Source organism: Poecilia reticulata, chromosome 13, assembly GCF_904066995.2.
Source record: "Poecilia reticulata chromosome 13, P_reticulata-male-v2, whole genome shotgun sequence".
Classification (NCBI taxonomy): domain Eukaryota; kingdom Metazoa; phylum Chordata; class Actinopteri; order Cyprinodontiformes; family Poeciliidae; genus Poecilia; species Poecilia reticulata.
Genome location: NC_088842.1, coordinates 27,382,689 through 27,398,919, shown reverse-complemented (window position 1 = coordinate 27,398,919; position 16,231 = coordinate 27,382,689). Strand labels below are relative to the sequence as shown.

Below are 16,231 nucleotides of genomic sequence, written 5' to 3'. Positions count from 1 at the left end.
CTTACTGCCAATTGAGTCATTTTCAAAAGGTCAGGAGAAGATAAGAGGTCACGAAAGCATGCATTCAAGGCACGTCTTTCAAGATGGTATCACAATAAAGAATTTGTTCAAACGTTGCATACAAAAAGTATACAAAAGCAACAACAAAGTAAGCGGGTGGGGAAAAAAGATCATGTGAGCGCACGGAGAACAAAGATAATTCAATCAAGACAAAGGAGGCTGGAAACCCCCAGAATCATTATGAATATGAAAAAAATAAAAATAAAAATGTCCTCCAAGAATCCTTGGCAATTGACATGCAGCTGTCTGAGAGGTGGGTGACTCGGCAAACCCATTCCAGAGACAGGCTGAAGTCTGCTCAGTGGAATTGGCAGTGACAGCTGATTGACACGTCAGGAAACCTTTATATTACTCTACAGAGCCATAATCCTCTGAGTAAAGAGAGTAAATTGTGCCGATCAATATGTCTGAGATGAACTGACTGGTCCCCCTAAATAAAGGCAATACGCCTCTCTATATCACCATCTGTTCACATTCAATTTTCTTCACCTTTGCTTTGTGTGGCTATAGTCATTGCCATTGCCACCAAAGACATTTACTGGGGCAATTCTTTTTATACTTGCAACAGAATCTCAGAGGTTTTAACACCTTGAAAGACTGACACATTTTCAGATCCTAGAGCTACACACTTAGAAACTCTTTGAGATAAGATCAATATAAAATGTCAACAGTAAAATGTAAAAAAACACAACAATCCAACTATTTAAGAATAAGCAACTAATTGCTTGTACTATGCGTCTCTTCAAAGCTATTCTGTACCATATATTGTAATTCTTGAATTAGAATAGACTAGCAAAGGACTGACAGTTTTTGGATTGACCAAAAAATAACAATAATTAAAAAAAAAATCCAAAAAGTGAATGCAGCAAAACTAGGTCTGGAAAGTTGTGAAATAAGGTTCCTACAGAAAAAAAAATGGAAATTGCTAAAATCAATATTGGCAGTTGGCGAGTGTAGTTTTTCTATGAGAGACCCCATGATGGCTCTTGTATGTTTTACATTAATTTTAGAATTTATGTTATGTATGACATTTTTTTTACTGCAATGTTTTATTGTATTTTGGATTGCTGTATGTTGCTAACAGCACAGGGGGACATGCATTGCAAACTAGTTTGGCCTATAGTTGTTATAGTGTCACCATTTGTCTATACTTTCACTTGTTCCATTGGAAATTAACAATGGAACAATTAACAATAGAATAAACCATTTTAAAGCAAATAAATTAGTTTATGTCATGCATTTTTGTTTTAAATTTCTGTCTACTCACAATGTGGGCTTCCTATACCAACACTGAATTATTAATATGTACTTATACACGATAATAAAATACACAATGTAGTTTCTAAAAATAAATAAACATAACTACTGATAAAATTATATGTCTCCTCAAGGCCTTTCTTGAACAAATGAATCTACCAGCAGTCCCCGAGAGATCGTCAAGGCTGCCTCCACATCTACGTACAATCAGACATTTTACACTTCTTTATGAATCATTACAATTCAATTCAACCGCAAAAGTGGTCTGGGAGCAATTAATTTTGGAGTGGGACTGTCGGAGCAGAGACAGAAGTGAACGGGTTGATGACTTCCCTACCACCAGCTCACCCGCATCAGCCCCGGCCAGCCGAGCTTCCTGGCACCGCTGACACTCCACTTCATCAATGATAATGAGCAGTGCACAAATCTTACTTTACAAGCCTGCTGTCAGGAGCCAACCAGAGTGCCCAGATTAATTAGACAGAGCTAGAAATAAAATAATAATAAAATAAAAAAGTCTTGCCGTGCAGGATGAGGTCATTTTGCTGCCACTGGCATGCTGTGACTGATTTAAGAGGCTCTCACGCAGAGCTGGAAAAGATTTAATGGCAGAGAAAGGTTTAGCTTTTAGCCCCAATTTTACCTTTTTTAGGTTGATCTGAGCAGCAGCGGGGTTTTTTTTTTTTTTTTTTTCACTTATGTGGACATCTCATCATATCATACAAACACTGCCACTACTATATTGTGAATGCTCCATGAGCTGTTGACATCAAATCTCCACTGATTCTCTGCTCTTCAGCTCCCCTAAGCTGACTTGTCAACTTTATTACAACCCCGTGAAGAAAGTATTTACCCTTGTTGCTTGTTTGTCACATTTCAGGTCAAACACATTTAAATACAAAACAAAGATACTAAAAAACATTGAAAAAAAAAGAGTTTTTCAGAAAAATAATTTAATTTATAGAAGGGAAAATGCTATCAGCCTCTTATTGAATGAATGAATAGATGAATGAATGAACATACTTTATTAAACACAAAAGGAAATAATTTTTTTAATGAATTATTGGCTGGAAATTGTGTTTTGCTGAGTTTAAAAAAGAACAAATTCTCTATCTGAGCATGCAATGGACCCAACATGAGTTTTCCCCAGTCTTTTGACCTGCGGATGTGATACATTTTTATTTTATTTATTTTTTTTACATTTAACTTATGAAAAACATTATATTTCTAAGTTCAGTTCCTTGTACTAGAACTAGATACCAAGTAGACCATCAAAAATAATCTTCCTCTCAACTTTTAAAGTTCCATCAGGTACACCATGAAAAGTCATTCTAACTGTTTGGGCTACATTAAAGAAAGATAAAAATATAAATTAAAAAAAAAGTATGCACCGCTTCATCCTCCAACACAAACGTCCACATAACTTCACAGCTTAACAAAAGGTTCTGCCAACAGAAACATAGGTGGACTTCGCTCGGCTAAAAAGGCCCACTTTGGATCATGTCACAGTTTCTGCTATAAAAAGCCTTGCCGAAAGCCTGTTAACACCACGCAGAGGTGGCCTCAAAGTGCAATTAAGCTGGACAAAACTGAAATGCTGCTGCTGTTAAAAGCAGGCGTGCGGAGGGCGACACCAGCCGAGCAGGTCGGAGCGAGAGGCTGCCGATAAAGCCCGCGGCATGTTTACGTAAACAAGCCGAGCTCCATCATTGCTCGCCGACAGCCTGAATTTTATTAAGTCATATTAATTGAAAGTGTTTCTGGCATGATGGACAGAGCCGAGTGACTGAGAGAAGAAATAGAATTTTTTTTTTCTCCTTTCCCTTTCCCTGCCCTGAAACTAATAAGGGGGAGCTGTTCAGACTGATATTTTCATTCAATTAAAATAAATGGAGGAACAGAAGCAAAAATTGAGACAATTGACTCGGAGGTCATTCAAGTTGAACAGCCGAGAGAAGCGGAGAGATGCCGGCGAATTCTCAGCATCAACCTCTCATCTCCTAGCCGCCACCATGCAGCCCTCTTTCTCCTCTGCCTCTAATTGTTTCAATTACATCTCAATCTATTGTAGCTTGAGGGAAGGGTGCTTGTTAAATTAGAGGGCTTTGTAACATTATCCATTAGGAGTGACAGCATTTTATGGTCATAATCAGATCGAATCATCCCAACTTGTGCCACCGCGCCTTATCTGGTCCTTCTCATTAGGACATCTTAATTTTTCACAGTCTGTTGGTCCTAACAGCCTTCCGCAGCCAGTAAATGAGTCATATCAATCAGTCATGCTGAGGACAAAACGCAGCATGGGGGCCCCAGCCGAGGAACTGAGAGAGATTCATCCGTGCACACATGTGAATCTATAAATAAGCTCGCAGCTCTGTTGCTCTGCGTCTTTGTTTCTCTTTCCTTCTGTTTCCTCCTGTCTCGCCCTCCCTTGCAGCTCCAATTCTCCTTTTCTGCAACATATACCTCACTGGAGGCTCCACTTCAGTCCATTCAAATCCCTCCCTAATTGACACTCTGTGAGAAGAGGCAAGGCTAGCCCTGAATGCACTTCACTGACTATACCACAGCATGTTCATATGAATGCTTCCCTGCATAGATATGGAGAATATTTTGCTCTGCCTCCAGCATCCACTCTCCTTAGGGAGGCTACAAATTTAATTAAAACATGTAACAATGAGTAGCATCAAAACAAACAACAACAACAACAAAAAACGGCTTTCAATGCAGTAAGTAAATGCGAGAGCAACCTCTCAAGAAGGGTTCTCGGGAAAATTGAGCGAAGCCTCGGAGGTACAAGCTCTGCAGGCTGCACAGCTACTTCCAGCATCACAGAGGAAGGTCAAGTCGTGGACTAGATCTCTCACCTCCTTTTCTCCTCCCTTCAAACCCGACGCTGAGTAAAACCAACCGCTGTGAGAGGCAGACTTGATTAACGATGCATTGACTCCCCCCGTTGGGAAACACAAGAAGCCGTAGTGCATGCATGCTGAGCTGAGGTCATACTCTCAATCTTGCTCCCCAACCCTCCCCAACCCTAAAATGAGTAAATATTTTAAAATTCGCTGTGGACCCGTAGCAAAAAAAATATGCTTTCTATAAAAACGTTACAACAGCCAACCTTTTTAGCTATTCTGCAATCAGCGCTTTTATTCAAGCTTAGGAAAACGGCCTCGACGTTCTTCAAACAAACACACACACACGCACGCGCACGCACGCACACACGAAACAATCTTCGCTCATTCGCCAGCCGAACCCATACACGTACCTCCCTACATAACATACGGTCTGTCTGGCTATATGTTTTTCCAAATTGACTACACAAAATACTTGGTGATTAAGAAAAAAACAAACAAACAAAAAAAAAACCCCAACAAAAAACGGTTTTAAAGCGACAATAAATCGGTGGCATTTTTATCAAAACAGCCTTTGTCAGAACACAAACATTCTGACAGTGTGTCAGCTCATCTAGAAACAGCAGGAGAAAGATTTGAGATAAACAGCTTTATCTGTGCATGAAGGATTGGGTGTGCATGTTAAATCCCTCCACCTCCACCCTCCTCCCTCCCTCCGCTACTTGGCTTTACCATCACAAAGTTATGGACCTGATGACTGAACAGTTATAAACAATGTTTTCCCATTGTGGGCTATTAAGCACTTTCGCAGTGGCAGTTCGGGCTGAAGTGTCCAACTAAAGGGTGCTTCAACAGTTGTTGTGGAGGATTTGTGAATGTTTGGTGCCCATTGTTTCCCTGCAGACAGATGCACTGCTGAGTGGTAACACGCTGGATAATCTTGTCATTCTTTATGACAGTGCTCCTGTCATGTAAAAAAAATAAAATAAAAAAAAATAGAATGAGTTTCATTGCAAAGGGAGAGCGGGTCATTAATTAAAATAAAATTATTGAAATAAAATGAAAACATTTATAACACAGGTCTTAAACCTACTTCAATAGTGGGCATAATAGTATAACTTAATTCACAAATTTAATTACAAAAGTAAATTTCATAAATTTTATAGACTCATTAGACACATATTTCAATCACTTGTTTATATTAATTTTGAGAACTACAGCTTGCAGCTAATAAAAAAGGAATTTTAATATATTAGTGATGTAGTATTGCTGACACGGTTGCTAGGAAGACGGTTGACATGACAACTGTCCAGCAGGGAATGACCAACACCCTCAAAAAAGACAGTAAGGTGTTTAAGGTCATTGGTATCGAAGCTAACTGTTCACAGAGTGCTGTTCCAAACATATCAATGAAAAGTTGGGTAAAAGGAAAAAGTGTAGCACAAAAAAAAAGCATTGACAGCTGTAAATAATTTGTGCTGCAATATTAAAATAAACTGTAAAATTGGCTAGAGTTTCTAATCAAGAACAAACTTATTGAATGTAAATCATTTAAAAATACCAGGAGTATAAATGAATTTAGATTGAGCTGTATTTAAACAATCTTTTCACTGCCAGAAATTGCTAAGAAAACAAAGTTTTCACATGCTTTCCAATAAACAGTTTTCTGAGACCAATCGAGATTTATCTGGCCAATGGAAATTTATAAAGTCCATATTATAAGTCAATGAATTAATATTGGCAATGAATCTCATAAAGAATGTATTTTCAGAATGTTCCTATTCAGTGTCCTTTAATGGCGATGCTCTTCACAAGGTTCTATATTATGAACTCAAACTATGATAAAAGGTCACAGGCTTCAAAGACAGTGGTGTTCATAGAAAAAAAAACTATTTGTGCTCAAGAAAATAATCTTTGATGAGAAACATGGGAAGTAGGCTGATCTCTTTAAAAGTAAAACAATGAATTGCTTCTCTGTGATGATTCTGCAGGAATGTGCAAAAAAAGAGATTATGATCTTTATATATATTCTGACTAGATAAATATGATATTAATAATATTCTGTTTGAACAGTGCATGAGGCAATCCCACGTTAGGATACATTACAAGTTAATACATGAGACGACAGCCTGCCTTTCTACAAGTTCCAATAAAGAAGCCTGGAAGTTGACCTTTATGTTAAAATAATTAAGTTTATCTTCATTCCTCTTCCCACAAAATTACAGGTATGGAAAGACAGAAATTACTGATCAAACAATGATGACTGTGTGTTTTTATTTTTTCATAATAACTGCATGCATCACACATGTATTCACAGCTGTGTCTCTGCTGGGTAAAAAAAATGTTAGTGCACAGGAGGAAGAATCATGGGAGAATAAAGAAAACTAAATTAGCAAAGCTTTGAGAAGAGCAAACACTTTAACCTTCTTTCGGCCGGTCCAGGCGACACAGGAGAAATACTCAGCACAAGACTGTTTTACATCACTTGTTCTATAAAACCACCCAAAAAACAGACCTGTTTTCCATCATGAATCCAGCGGCTGTAAGGATGTGTGTCATGATTTCAAGAAACAAATACATTGTTATCCATGTGGTGAAAGAGCAGCACTTATTTAAAATAGTCATGATATGACTTCCCTGGATTTTTTTCACTTTTTTCATGTCCACAAATTTTAATTTATACAACATCATGCTGTGGGATGGTAGAGCAGACAGCTGGAAGATGGAGAGATCTAAAAACAGGACAAAAGATGTCAAATTGGGAAGAAAGATTTCCTTCTCGCAGGGCATTTACCTCCAGAGCCACAATGGAATGGTTTAAACTTATTCATATTCATATTTTAGAAAGGTCAAGTCAAAGTAAAGTCTGGACTTTATGTCTGAAATTCTCAAGTCTGAGACTCTCAAAAGCTCTACATCCAACCTGAATTTTCTTGAGCCTCTAAAGCAAAATGAGCAAAAAATTTCAGTCTCCACATGTGCAAAGCTAGAAGTGAACTGCAAAACTGCAAAACTGAAGTTGAAGACAAACAGATTCTCACTTGTAATAAAAATCGAAAGCCACGCATCGTTTTCTTTGCCATGAATAATTATAATCTACTTTGTGTTGATCTTCCACATAAAATCACAATAAAATAAATTATTCAAATGTGACAAATTCTTAGAAGTTGCCATTGTAGAAATGTAATGTTCACAGCATTTGACTTGAGCAGCATCACAGTGTTTGTTTCTAGAATTTGAACTGATGATTTGGTTTGTGAAAAGAATGCATTCAAGTGAACAAAACCCTCTTACCTGAATCCATTTGTCAGGAATCGCCATCGCCAGTCGATAATCGAAGCCCAGTCCTCCCTCCTCCATTCTTCTGCAGAGGGCAGGCATCCCAGACACATCCTGCAGAGACGTCTTACTGTGTAAAACTACTTTTTTGTGTTTCCCTTCAAGTAAATGCTAATTCCATCACTACAGGCTGTATAATTTATGTGTTGAGCTAGAAAAATGCCCAAAACTCACTGATCCAGATCGCTTTTTTACATTAACTTTTAATTACAGCAACGGCAAAAAAATAAGTAGGATATGCCTGCCTAATAAGTGCTTTTAATTAATTATAGCTACAGGCAGTGCATTTTGCAAAACGTGTGCGGATGTGTGTTTTTACCTCTGCAATAGTGATGCAGTCCGGATAGAGATTATGGAGGATGTGATTGGAAAGCATCAGGTACACCAAAGATTCTTCATCAACTTGTAGGCCAAAGTACTCATTGTAGTCCCCCGAGAAGCCACTGCCTGAAGGGTAAACACCCACACAGTGAACACTCATCATGCTTTCCACCCCAACTTCCAAACTGACCAGATCTATTTTTCTAAGTGATACAACTATTTTCACTTCCTCCGTTTGTCAAATTTTACCTCCAGCATTTCGGGCCGGTTGCTTTAAACTAAGTTCTCAATTCAAACGGAACTGCTTTACACTGCCTTGAAAAAGTATTAATACCCTTTGACCTTTTTGTCATTACTAAGTTTTCAATTCTAACGGAACTGGTTTACACGGCATTGAAAAAAGTATTAATACATTTTGACCTTTTTCTCATTACAACCACAAACTTTAAAGTGTTTTACTGGGATCTTGGGAGATGGACCAACACAAACCAATACACAGTGGAAGAAAAACGATGAAATGTTCAGATTATTTTAAGAAAACAAGCATCTGGAAAAGTGTGAATATACATTTTTATGACGAGTCTCTGAACATGAAGTTTTGCCAGAGATTCCAAATTGGATTTTTTGGCTGAACTTGGATTTTTGATCATTTTACGACATGAAGACACTTTCATCTAAAATATCCTACTGTAGCTCTGGCTGTAGGGTTTCTGTCCTGCTAGAAGTTCCAATAAATTCTGTCCACCTTCCTTGTATCTGCTGAAGAAAACCAACCACGCTATATCATGTTGCATTACCATATTTACCTACAGGGATGGTGTGTTAAGTATGCAGCGATAGTTTTACATCCCACATTGTGCTTCTGCCTGTAAGCTGAAAAGCTTAGGCTTTGACATTTTCTGACTCAAGTAACTTCTTCAACTTGTCTGCTCTGTCACCAACTTGTCTTTTAACAAACTATGGCTTCTTCCTGCAACAACTTTGTATTACCGCTTCTTCACAAAACATGCTTCTATAAACAGCATGACTAATAGTTGTCCCACCCGAGAGTTGGATCTCTGCAGGTCTTCCAATTGGTTCTCTAATATATGGCTGGTCTGTCAGTTTAGGTGGACAGCTAAATACTAATATTTTAACTTGTGGACTCGATTTAATTTCTGGGTATTACAGTGAAAAGCACTCAAAGCAAATGCATGCATACTTTTCAGATTTTAATTAGTCAAAAAAAAGTGAAAACAGTGCATCTTTTTCCCCCCTGTTTTCTACAGTCATGCATTAGTTTATGCTGATCTTTCACAAAAAAATCCCAACACAAGGAAGTTTATGCTTGCAAAAGACAACTGTGAAAAACTTTCTATTATTCTTTTCTTTTAAAACTGAGGCATTTTTCCGAACTGTATGTTAGATAAGTCAGTTTTCCAAGACTGTTTCCCATCTCTATGCATTTCTGACGTAAAAACTGCACGGTTGTTGCAGAGAAAAGCAAGTCTCGCTTGCGTACGCACAGATCAACCAGTCTTACCGATGCCATGGTGATGGTACAGCATGGAGGTAATGCCGTCGAACCTGAAGCCATCAAAGCAGTACTCCTCCATCCACCAGCGCAGGTTTGACAGCAGGAAGCGCAGCACTTCCCAGCTAGTTGTGTGCACACACAAACGACACAAACACACAAAAACAATTCAAGGTCAGATAAGCAAGAGCCTGTGAATTATTCACACATCTCATCATGAATTTTAGTCACCAGAGATTAATTTTCCCCTGAAAGCAGGACACTCACATATTGACAACTGAAGCTCCATTATGTTGGGAAGGGGAGTGGCGGTGACAGCAGACGGCGCTTATATTAACAATAGAGGGAACTACGTCTTTCACATTTTAAGATGTCATGATGAAAAATCGGTGGCTTTCTGATTTCCATCAGCCCGCAGAGCAAATATTATGCGCATCTAGGCATCCTGGTGTATTTAAATTAGTGGGATTAAAATTCCACACTTGGACAGCAGAATTAAGACCTCTTACTTGAAAATGGGACAAATCATTTGTCTTCAGGCTTCATGTATAATGGGTTCCAGTGTTTGACATTCAAGAGGGTAAATACTCTAAAAAAAAAAAAAAAAAGTGTACATAAACTGGATAAACTACCTAAATATTAAATGCAGCTCGCCAGTTTACAGCCGTCAGTGTGTCACGCAGCACACAAATGTGCTGTGGCTGTTGGCTGCAGGCTGGAGGAGGTGGATTCCATAAATGGCCTCCGTCCTCTATCCTGACTGGAAGAGTCATCCAGTTCTATACAGTCACTCAAGGCAAAGTACACCGCGCACCTCAACTCTTTCCATTCGGTGGCGTGTCGCCATGGAAACATCAGCAAAAACTCAATATTTGGTCGTCTCCATGCAGTGCGCGTAATGAGCACCAAATGAAACACTGTACTCGGATGCAGCGCTGTAGGGCAAAAGCAAAGCACCAAGGATGTGAGACGAATGACACATTCAAGATGCTGATTAAGTGTGAACCGCTGCCTCTGCTCAGGCTGAAAGACCCAACTCAGACCTACAGTGTGCTCTCAGTTCCCAACAGTAATTATACTGACGTGTTGAATTTATTTATGGGTGAAAACATGCAAAAACATATTGTTTTTAGTTTTTTTTTTCTTTGTAGTTTCATATCAAGTGCATGCAAAAAAAAATTTATTATATACACATTTATAACTGTGATTAGTATAACATAAACAAAAGTTTAGAGAAAAATACTATTAAAAAATTACATTTTTGTATGTTTACTAAAAGTCAAATCATATATTTTCTCTATTTTTCATCAGCAGCTTATGTCACCAGTTGCCACTTACTGATACCTGTGGTAAAAATGTGTAAAAAAATAAAAATAAAAAATAAAAAAAATCAACAAAGGAATCTTTTATTGCTGTAGTTTAAATTTGCATTGTCTTTAGAGTATAAGTACTCAGTGGGGGGAAAAAATTCTATTAGAAGATTTCTGGCTCTTTAGGTTGATTAAAAGTAAAACTCCTCCTGTAGTAATCCGGGTCTGTTCTCATATGGTGTTAATATGATGTGACACGGGGGCAAAAACCTACAAAGACAAATTCATTTTTTTTAAAGGATTTTGACAAATCTTTACCAAAAGTGACAAAAATTAACAGAAAAATTTTCAAAGTGAGAGTATATAATTTTTTATAAAGAATATAATTTGTGCATATTTGTTAGGACTGCCACTACAATATAATATGACAAAGATAATCTATGAAAAATAATAATTAAAAAAAATTCAAATTCCCTGTGGTCCTACTGCCATCTACAGAAATACACCATTCAGTCCGAAACAACCAATCAGAGGCAGGGGGAGGGTCTTAGCGCTGTTGATTCACTTGTGTATGAGGTGCTCACAACCTACCCCTTGCTTTTTGGTACACTACAGCTAGGAACTTGACTTGTCAGAGATTTTCTCTCACGTTAAAGTATAGGACAAAAAAGTCAAAGTCATTTTATAGTTAACCACTAGTATGCAGTGATTCAACAATTTCTTCCCTTGAATGATGCAGAGTGGAAAAAAAATCAGCTCAGGAATAAAAAGATACATTTTTAACAAACTCAGTAATATTTTACATTGTAAAACCTTCAATAAAACAACAAAAACCTAATCTTGTTCTCAATACTTTCGCTTTAGAAAATGTTTCGATTCATCCTCAGCACTCACTTGCAGAGGAATACATTCTATATATGTCACAAGAGAGAATTGGAGTTTCTTTAGAAAAAGAAAGCCATGACAAAAAATAGATTTAAATGTTTTCCCTCCTGTGCTCCCACTCCTCGGGGATGACCAGCGCCAGCGCTGTTTGACAGGTGTGAAGCCGCATGTTACATCTGCGCTTCATTCTTCCCTGGAGGAGCAGAACAAGGGAGCCTGGTATGATCCGATATAGCAGCCTGGCTGGGTGGTCACGCAGACCCTGTGATAAATAGATTAGGTCCTCCACTTCGGTGCACAGAGCCAACAAAGGCTCAGACACAGTGTATCCTCACGGGATGGAGATAATAGCCAGTGAGAGCCAGGGGCCCCGAGATGAAACCATACTGCCACATTAAGGCCCACAACGCCATTCATCATCAGGTCCAATTACAGTGTGAAAGGTAGATCTCTATACCAGATGCAACACATCGCTTATCTATGCAGCGCCGTGAAGTTATCAGCTGGTCTGTGGTGTTAATATAAAAGCAAATTGCACATTACAGCGTCCTCAGATTAAAGTGTAGCAGTGACAGTGAAACCTAGTTAGGGAGCACTAATAGAGTAAAGCTCTAATGTTGCTGCTTGTAATGAAAGAGCGGATAATCTATCATGTTTTCCTGTTTTACCTGCAAGCACACACACCCACACACACAGCTAGGAGAAATACCTCAAGTTAATTCAAAAGAAAATTTTCCCCACTCAAATTTAATGATCGTTAACGGAGCTCATTTTCTCCTCACGCGGGCCGAAACTGTGGCTCAAATAAAAAAAAAAAAAACCTTTCTTCGTCATTTGCAGCTCAGCTGGCTTTAAACTGCACACACTTCTTGACCTTTCTCCACATTTGGTTGCATTACATCTAAGAGCTTAAACACATTTTACAGTTATGTGCAGATATCCACATCTCTTGTGGAGGATCAGTCAACAGGGCAAATGTTTGTCATACACCTCACAGATGTGGCTTAAGAAGAAATGCTTTGTTAAAAGAGTCAGCAGAAGCCTGGTTCGAGATGTCATCTGCTGCTCACAAATAAGCCTCAACTAGAAGCAAAAATATAACAGTTTGGCTTGCATGCAAAGATCTATACTTGGTGGACAACAAGCAGTGTTCATGCTAAGAGCAATGTGCCCAGACATAAAGGCTGTTGTTGGGAAGTTTTTCTTCAGAGAAATGGGAAAGGAGGGAAACGTTGATGGTAGAGTGGATGGAGACAAATGTAGGGCGATAATAGAAAACAACTGTTAGGTGATCATTAGGTACAGAGGTTTATCTTTCGACAGGATAGCAATCGTAAACATACAGCCAAAGAAATGGTGGAAGAGTTTAGATCAAACCATATTTTTGTGTTAGACTAGTCCAGTGAAAGTCAACACCTCAATCCAATTTTAAATCTATCGCAACACCAAAAATTGGTGTTCACAAGCCCCAACCAGCCAAAATGATTGTGCTAATCCTAACAAGACGCATTATGAAAAAGGCATAAAGGGTGCCAATACTTTCAGGAGGCACTGTGGCTAAAAATAAAATGTTAAAACATGTGTCTTCAGATGTCAATTTTCCATAAAGGGCTGTGGCAACTTGTCTTCATATGGGAGAAAATAAAAAAAGATTTAAGTTCTTGTTTTCCCAACGTCACAGGTAAGCTGCAGATAAGAACAAATAAATTCGGGAGGCCGACAGGTAATTCAAGAGGAAGTGTGATGCTCAAACGACGACACAATGACATGCGTGATGGATGGTGAGCATTTGTTGAAACAAAAAGGGACAAATGGGCTGCCTCTTCTGACGCATTTCAAACTTCTATAATCTCTTCGGCAGGCACAGGATGAGGCCTTTGATACAACTCTCAAAACAGAAGCTGTTCACATTTTAATTTCATTAAAAGTTGATCGGTTTGTTTAACGATTCTTTTTGTCCCCTCTTCTAATACAATGGTTCTCATTGATTATCTTTTTGTAATGTAGGTATAGTTACAAATTTGAGTTAGTCAAATTCAGTGTTGTATGCTGAACTAAAGAAACAAATGTTGCATGTAACAGCAGAAATCATGTAATGCTCGGGTCCTCTTTGGGAAAACTCTCACTGAGATGTAGATGCTTTGCTGAGCTTTGGGTTAGATTTCGGCTGTTTTTCTGGCTTTCTTTAAACTGCCTGGCAGCTACCTGCTCTTGCTTGGCATCCTAAAAGGAATCCTCCGCTGTCACTGAGATTATATGTTTGGCAACCTGTAATTAGGATCACTTTGTATTTGCTGTCCTTTAGAAACCAGTGGCAGCTTGTTGTTCCTTTTGTACTTTCTTTGGAGTGTTATCCAATGGACTTTAAATTAGCACAAGTACAATATGCAGGAGGGTTTTCTTCTCATAAAAAGTGAATTAAATTATTTTAATACTCTGACCATTTGGTTAAAAAGGCCCACTGTAGAAAACTCTTTAGTTGTTTTTTGTAAAATCAACAAAAACTCGTAACAAATAGCATTGTTATTTGAACATTTCCTAATGAATTTACTTTTAAATCCATAACCTGAGGTATAAATGTAAAACATCAGCTCAGTAAACCCTCCTCTGACTAGGAAAGACAAGAGAACAACCCATATAAGAAAAAGCATGTTGGATGATCTTTATAAATGAAGAAATGGCTAAGAGAAAATTGTTATTAGCGTAAACCTGGCAATAAGAGTAGTAATTAAAACAACTGGAACAGGGGCTGAATGAGGATCCAAGTTGCCACCACAAATAGAGAGGGGAGTGGCTAAAGAGGAATAAAAAAATAGCCACAGGGTGCTATTAGAGAACTGGAGACACAATAACAACCATTTATTTTAAGAGTTTTGCCCACATCATAGCCAGAATACCAAGGACTATAAAATATGCCAAAGACAGGTTTCCATAAAATTCTTAGTTACTTTGCTTAGTGTCTTATTGCTGCAAAATCTAGAGGAAGAAGGTAACATCATGTTCTAAAAAATGTCATCACATATAAAGTTTTTATTGGTAAATGGCACTTTATTTTTATTAACCTCCATAACTCCACCAGAAATATTTGATCTCAAAGCACATGCTTTGTAATTGTTCAAAGAATGTCCTGTTGAAAAACTGAAGGCCAACCCTTTAGTTTTATGGTTGCTGTTCTGTGGAACCAGGTTCCAGTCAATAACCAAGACAGAAGGCTCACCATCTCCAAAATAAGACTTTACAGTTATAGAAATACAGTTGACCCGTGGCTATTCGCAATACAGAAATTTCTATTGAACGCATTATCAAAGTATTTGTGGAAAATTAATCTTTTTGCAGATTTTCTGTGCCTATTACTGCAAGTTAAGGTATATTTTGTGAATATTTAAACAGAGAGTTACAAGTATTAATAAACTTTAGGTAGTTATGGGAGGCTGTAGTTCCAAAACCCCAATTAATGCCAAGAGTCCACTGTAGCCAATTTCATCTCGTTGTTTCATTGTTCAGTTTTATCTGTTGAGTGTATTGTTTGATTGTGTATGTCTTGAAGAGCACATCTAAGTTGAGTTCAAACGAGCTGAGGTAAAAGGCCAAACTGAAGCCAGCAGACCAACAACTGACCATTTAGAAATAATAAAACAAATTGCACTTCAGTATTGTGAGAAGCAACAAGTCTGACAGTGACTGTGTACATGACTACCTCCACCCAATTTTATAAATAAAATGCAAGCAAAAATAAGGTCTTTATTCTAATGTTAAATTGTGCAACAGGTGTGTAATTTCTATAGCTAGGGAATGTGTTTTACACATCACTGCGATGAGATTTTAGTCTGTTTCCCACCCATAGTTTTAAAGGTGGGGTGCAAGCGGTGAGAGTGCTAAACTACATCTTTCCAACACGAAGTAGAAGCACAACAAGCAGCTTCAACAAGACACCATTTACACCTACTGCTGAGCTCAGCTAATTAGTTGAAGCCTAACAGAGGGGGAAAAAACCACTTTTCTCTTTCAATGTGATTCCATGGTGCAAAAGAAAAGGTGCTAAATACTGAAACTGCAATGAACTAACTTTCCAAGTTTGACTTTACTGAATGATCAAACAGAACTTAGACTTGATATGACCCAAAATGTGTCCAAGTATGTAAAAGTACATTGAAAGAGGAAATGGAAATGTCTTTCCTATTTGTCTAACAGTTTCTGCAGACTGAACTGAAATTGATTATTGTTTTGAAGACTTCATTATCCACACAATAAGTACTATATTTCCTTCCACCTTGTTTGTGCTTTCAAGCCATAAAACAAACTGTCCTGCTGCCAATTTCAAAATATAATAGGCCATGTTCAAAGCAGTTGGTTTGGGATTTAGAAGCAGAAACAAAATAAATCCTTCTCATCAGTTTATTGAAAAAGGTAGACCTTTATTAACACATCTGAGTGGAATAACATCCACATATTGAAAAATCTTGTAAAAGAAATATTTTGACTGGGACCTCTAAGGCATGGCTGATCTCTCAGCGTGAGAACATGAAGAAGAGTCTAAAAAGTCTTAAAAAGGCTGGCCCTGGGCCTATTTTTCATATCTTAAGAAGTCACACAAAGATTGATGAAAACTGGATGCAAATGATCCTCAGAGATGTGGAGGATTATAGAAAAAGCCCACATCAAGCTCCTCAGAATGCTCAGTACTCACCAGT

At 38.0% G+C, this 16,231-nt stretch overlaps 1 protein-coding gene across 1 annotated transcript in view; it reads right to left on the bottom strand.

The window, feature by feature from the left end:
• Positions 1-16,231, bottom strand: part of gbe1b (glucan (1,4-alpha-), branching enzyme 1b) — a 108,627-nt gene that overhangs the window by 55,334 nt on the left and 37,062 nt on the right. Inside the window, exons 8-10 of the mRNA XM_008426352.3 lie at positions 9,355-9,470; positions 7,831-7,958; positions 7,467-7,565 (exon numbers count right to left, since the gene is read on the bottom strand). Of these exons, the coding sequence (XP_008424574.1) occupies positions 7,467-7,565; positions 7,831-7,958; positions 9,355-9,470 (343 nt within the window). The remainder of the gene's footprint in view (positions 1-7,466; positions 7,566-7,830; positions 7,959-9,354; positions 9,471-16,231) is intronic.